The 6773-nt window shown below is 23.9% G+C and overlaps 1 protein-coding gene across 1 annotated transcript in view; it reads left to right on the forward strand.

Moving 5' to 3' along the window:
* Window positions 1-231: 231 nt before the first annotated feature.
* Window positions 232-6773, forward strand: part of LOC136071856 (uncharacterized) — a 26774-nt gene continuing 20232 nt past the window's right edge. Inside the window, exon 1 of the mRNA XM_065797367.1 lies at window positions 232-508. Coding sequence (XP_065653439.1) covers window positions 255-508 — 254 coding nt within the window. The 5' untranslated portion in view covers window positions 232-254. The remainder of the gene's footprint in view (window positions 509-6773) is intronic.

Here is a 6773-nt window from a genome sequence, read left to right on the forward strand (position 1 = left end):
AATTGGAAAACTCATTCAAAAATTTAATTTGTTAAATTTATTTTGGTTTTAAAATTATTTAAAAACAAATCTGATTTATTACTTATAAATTATAAGTATAATTTATAATTATAATATAATATATTTATTTAACTATATTTGATTTTTGTTAAATTAAAAATTTAAAAAACTATGAAATTATAAAAATATCTTTGATAAATATAAGAAAATTATAGATATAATTTTTATATTGTAGTATAAGCAATATTTTAGTAATGTCATTAAGAGCAAGAAAAACTAAGAAGGGAAATGAGAAATCAAGAGTAATTCCGTTTATTAAAAAAAATAATAAAAATAACAAATTTTTTGTTTGTTTCTTGGTTCTTTGTTCATTTTCTGTTTCTTTTGCTATTGGATGGTCTTGGCATCTCTGGGTTGAAAGTAGACACTACACTCCGTTAAATGCTCCAAAAGCAATCTTGCATCATGAAGAACATTTACCTGATAACAAATTATGGGGAACTTACAGGTTTATTTTTTTATATTTAAATTTTTTTACTTATTTTATCTTTTCATTTAATATAATTAAATGAAAACTTAGTCTTGATTTTTTATGTAAACATATTAGGAAAATTAATAAAAAAAAAATTAAATTTAACAAAACATATAGCCTTTTTAGCCAATTATAGTTCTAAATTGTTTATAAATTGATTATAAAGTACTACAAAAAAACTTTAGAAAATCAAAATAATATTGATTAAATCACAAACTTTAACCAACTTTAAGAAACCAACAGAAAAATAAGAAAGTTTTACAGTTCAAATTTCCTCCTGTCTTCTTTTTTCTTATTGTTAAGGTGTAACTTTATTACTACACCCTCCCAATATGTAGACCTAATACTGAGCATATAGTTTGTTTCCTTTTATCTTATCAAATTTATTAGCTTTTCTGAAAAGAAATGACTGGTAACTTTTCTGAAAAGAGATGTTAACATTATTGAATGCATCAAATAATTGTCAAAAAACTTGCTTTGTTTGGCATGTTTTATAGATCTTTTGGCATGTTATATTTGAATTTGAAAAGAGTTTTTTTTTTGTTACTTAATTTACTCTCAAGGTTGCAAGCAACCACAATTTAAGTTGGGAATTACCTGAAAACAAGAAATATTGTTAAAAAGCAAGAAAAATCTTGACTAAAGGTTTGTGAAACTGTAAATTGTATGATTAAAAAAAGCATAATCGGTGGGAGATAACTTCAAAGCATTGATGAAAAATATAAATGAATAAAAGATTTTACATCCTGAAGTGAGAGTTAAAGTAAAAAGATGCAACTTTGCTGAATGATGAGTTGCGCAAGTATGAGTATTGAATCGAGGTAGAACAGGTTCAATTACATTTACAATATGTTTTAGATGTCTAGAAAAGATATGTAGTATTTTTTCAAGAAATACAGCGAGAATTTTATTCTTGTAATCAAACTAACTTCTACTTAACCTCTCTTCTCTTCTTACAAAATCAATGAGTAATTTTAATTGAACCAAAACCCCCAAATATTCATATTAAAAAAACTGTGCAAACACATTGAAGTAATTACTAATTTAAAAATGTTAATTACAAAATACAGTGCTGTCACTAACTGTTGCAGAGTTTTCCAGAATATAATTACAATTATGGCATCATAAGAAGAACCAGCCCAAATATGACAAAAGTATTTCATGTAGGAATAAATAAAAAGCTTTTTAGATGTAGAGAATGGAATTACTTAGTAACTTAGCAGATGTTAATGTTGCAACAGGTTATATATATGTTTTCCATGAGAGTTCAGTTTTGAAAGATATCAATGAAGATATAAAGTAGAGGATTCACTTAGAGTGTTGCTATTGAGTGTTGCTATTCAACAATAAAGAAATATCAACAATATTGTAATCTTTGTTAACAATAAATAATGAAATTTTGTTTAGGTATTTAAAAGTTCTATGAGTTTTCAAAAATCATAATTACAGTAGATAATTAAATAAAATGCAAAATTATCATGTTTTTGAATGTTGTTCAAAAAAAAATATTTTTGAATCTTGTTTGAATATATTTTTTTTTATTTAATTTTTTTTTGTGAAATTTATTTTTTTATAAATTGCTCTTTGTTTAACTAATTTAAATTTAATTGTTTTTTTTTGGGTCTTAGTGTTGATGGCTAGTATTCTTTGTTTTTCAAAGCTTTGTTTGCTTATTTGTATGCTATGATCTCAATAAAGCACTTTATCATGCATTTCTTTCACATCAATTTTAACCTATCATTACACTTTATGCATCTGTCTTAAGACTGACTTGTATTTTCTTTTTAAGAAATTTTGTGATGGTTTGTGGGTTGATGGTTATTGTCTCTTAATTTAAAAAGCCATAAAAGCATTTTTTTTTTTTTGTTATTTTTAATGTTAATTTTAACTCAAGTTTTAATTTTTTCATTTCTTTTATCTTTTTTTATCAGAACAATTTTTCAGAAAAGGATCTGTTTTTATCATTGCTAAATAATGCCAAAAATTAATGTCATACTGTTAGATCCATTTTTTTCAAACTAATAAATCTTGTATTTTATCTCATAAGTTAGGTTTTGGAGATATTTAGGAAACCTTTAATAGTATTAATTAATAATAGTTAAAACAAAGGCAAGTTGAAAAAATAATTCTCATTTTTGTAAAACTTGTGAAATTTAGTAAATATCTAATAAACGTCATTACATTAAAGGGTTTAAACATTAAGGAAATTAAAGCATACATTGCAAACCTATTAGTTTATACATTTATTTAATGTTGATTAAATGTTTACAATATTGACTAACATTTGTGTTTAATCTATATTGACTTTTTTTTTTTTTTAGATTATTCACCTCCCAAGGCCCAAGGGGGGCCACTACAGCCAAGGAGGCTACTCATTTTTTTGTGTTTTTTTTTTATTTTTTATTTTTTAGTTGTTATTCGTGCGCGGAGAAACTAAGTTGAGCGCGGTACTTCCAGGGATGTGGTGGGAGTCGAACTCCGAACCTCTTGCTTACAAAGCGAGCGCTCTTACCACTACACCACTACCGCATATTGACTTCGTCAATATGTAAACATTAAATGTTTACATATTGACTAAGTCAATATTGTAAACGTTTAATAAACATATACATTAAAAAATTGAGGATTACATTTCAAATCTTTTAATATACTTTTATTAAGTGTTGGTTTAATAATTTTGATTTTGATTGATATCATCAATCTTGTAACATTTAATATATATGCAGGCCTCGGCATGAAGCAAGAGTTTTACCTCTCACTTCCAGCTAAGTGATTTAGGGGAGCAATTTGCAGCTCTCGCAAAAGTATATTTTTTTCATAAATATGTACTTTTTTTTTTTTTACTATTAATAACATTAAGAATTTGTTTACAAACTACACTGTAAATTGCTTTTTATTTGTATTTGGGTGCTGCACAAATTCAGACATGAAGGACTTTTTGACGGCAGTTTTTTTTTTTTTTTTTTGAGAAAAAATGATTCCCTCTAGTTTCCTTAAGGCAGTTTATAAATAGTTAAAACTTATATAGCTTTTTGTTTATTAAATTTTCCATTGAATGAATAAAATTGTTATTTAGTAAATGGATAGCTAGAGTGAAAACCCAAAGAAAACGCTTGTCTAAAGAGTTTTTTCTTTTATGTAACATTAACTTTACAAGCATTTATTTATAGCGAATATTAAAAGCAATTTTTATAATGAATAAACTGATAGCAGGGCTTAAAGCATTATGCATAAAGCATTTTAGGTACGCCTTTAGCGATTTTTACGTACACAGTAACCGATTTTGGTTAAGCTACTATTTATCATTTTTTAACTTTTAAAGAAGTAATTATTTTTTGATAAAGCCACATTAACTTTGAATAACAATATGTAAAAATGTGTCAGTATAAGAATAATTTATTTTTATTGTACTAAAAATTACTTCTTCATTAATTATTACTCTTTGCTTTTCTTATTAGTTATAGGTATATGTATACCTTTAAGATATATAGGGTGAGGGGGGCAGGCGTAGAAGAAAAACAAATTACCTGTTACCCGCAATTTTTGAATGAAGACAGTTTGTTAAATTTCTTCTGTGTGCGATTCAATAAATTTTTTTTCATAAATCAAGTTGTATTATAAAGTTAAAGAAATCACGAGTAGACTATAACATCTGCTGATGACACTAATATTACCTTAAATATATTTTTATAGTGGAGGTTTCATTATGCACGCGCACGTTATGGACTTCATTAAATTAATACTGAGGCATGTTTTAGTTTAATGACAGTCTTTATTCTTTACTAATGACTATGTATTTTTCTATATAAAATAAATTAGTATATAAAAACTTAGTTTATTTCGATTCTCTTCAAATTGTTTAAAGTTCAAATATGGATTGTATTTTGAAGGGCAAAAGAGTTACTTTGAAAACCTTTAAATCCTAGGACTTTGCTGATGCTTTTCGAATTAAAACTATCACAGAAAAAGAAAAGACTTATGTTAATAAAATCATATGTAATTTGTGTGATCTTCATCAAAATAAAAATTTCATCCAAAACCAATCGTGTTGTAAGGGCAGCTGCCCTACGATTTATAAATGGCCCAACTCATGTTAAAATATTTCAACATGTTAGTATATTTTATTTAAGTTGGTATATAAATAAAAATGAATATTGTTCAATAAATAAATTATATTATTTCTTAACGAAGATTACCTCATATTTGTTCTCTTTTTTTTTTTTTTTTATTACTCTAAATTAAATTGCTTGCAAATAAAAAAAAAAATTGTTTTGCAATTATATGTAGAATGAAAATACTTTTGAATTTGTTTATAAGTTAAGGAACTCAATTTTTAATGAACAAATTTTAATGAATGTTTATTATTAACAGATACGGTTCAAATTATTAAATATACTTATATTGTTTTAGTTGAGTATTTTTTTAAGTTTGCATGCTTATTGCGTAGAAGTATTTAAAAAGTTTTTTGTTTTAAGAATAATTAACAAAAGAGTTTACATAATTAAGACTTTTATATTTAATTAAATTTAATATAATTCAAAAAAAAATAATTAAAAATTTAATGGTTAAAAACAATTCTTTTCTATAGCTCTGTGTTTCTTTGTGATTTGTTTAAATGTAAAACATTTTTACGATAACTTAAAACATTTATGCATTAAATTCCTGGCAAATGCGTTCTAACTGTGTATAAAAAATATGCTCAAAACAGACATTAAACTTTTTGTATTTTTATATAACACAAGTGAAAACGCTAAGCAACATAAATTTAAAAAATACTAAAAAACCTCAATTATTCTTTGCTTGTCAAAACAAAATCGTTGTTCAAATAATTAACAAGGGTTTTTATAAATCAATATGTTAATGTTTTTTGTTTACTCTCGAAATTTTAAAAAATAAAAAATCATTATTTTTTTTATTCAATAGCGATTCAAAAACAAATTTCAGAAATAATGATATATTATATATATATATATATATATATATATATATATATATATATATATATATATATTTAAACAACTTTAAAAAATATTCTACACAATAGAGTGCTCAATGTTCTTAAAAGAACAGAGCAATTATATATTTTTTATATATATATATATAAATTTATATATATATATATATATATATATATATATAAACAACTTTAAAATGTATTCTACACAATAGCGTGCTCAATGTTCTTAAAAGAACAGAGCAATTATATATATATATATATATATATATACATATATATATATATATATATACATATATATATATATATATATATATATATATATATATATATATATATATATATATATATATATGCATATATATATATATATGTATATACATATATATATATATATATATGTATATACTTTACATATATATATATATATGTATATACTTTTTATATGTATATACATATATATATATATATATATATATATGTATATACATATATATATATATATATATATATATATATATATATATATATATTTTACTAAATAATATTGAACCTAAAGTTAATATTTGAATAACATATGAAAACATAACAAACTTTTCATGATATATTTAAAGCGTTTATATATATTGTTTTAGTTATTTGAATTATTAAATTGAACTAGTTTGCAGTTATTTATTGCAGTAGCTAAAACACTTAACGTCTATAAAAAAAAAAAAAAGAAGATAATTTATGACATCAAATATTGCCTTAAGCTAATACATTAAGCATTTTTTATTTAAAACAAGGCCTGAGATAACTCATGCTAAAACTGAAAGCTCTCGTAAAAAGCTGTTTAGAGGAGCAGCTCGCACAGATCATGATTATTTAAAAAAAATGGAGCAAATATATTAACTTGTATATTTTTGCAAAATATCATTCATTTCACTTCCATCTCCCTAGATGTTCGTCTTTCTGTAACTACTTTTTTGATACCCTCCAGCTAAATTTTCCACAATTGCTATCATAAAACTTATTCTAGACATGGGCTTACGTTTATAACTTTACGTGTAAAACTTATACAATAAGTAGCTGTTTAGAAAAACCCTGCAAAATAAAGAAAAGGCAACTTTGGTTGTCCGCTTTATTGTCTTATGCTCTGACAGTTACACATAGAGCTGTGCATTTCCAAATCTACCCCTCTCATGGTTCCATTATAAAGGGCAACAACATTTTGGCTTCATAACTAAATTACCTCATCTGTTATGCAATTGCATAGCAGTAATTTAGAGGTAATTTATGCAGTGA

The sequence above is a fragment of the Hydra vulgaris genome, chromosome 05 (assembly GCF_038396675.1).
Source record: "Hydra vulgaris chromosome 05, alternate assembly HydraT2T_AEP".
Lineage (NCBI taxonomy): Eukaryota > Metazoa > Cnidaria > Hydrozoa > Anthoathecata > Hydridae > Hydra > Hydra vulgaris.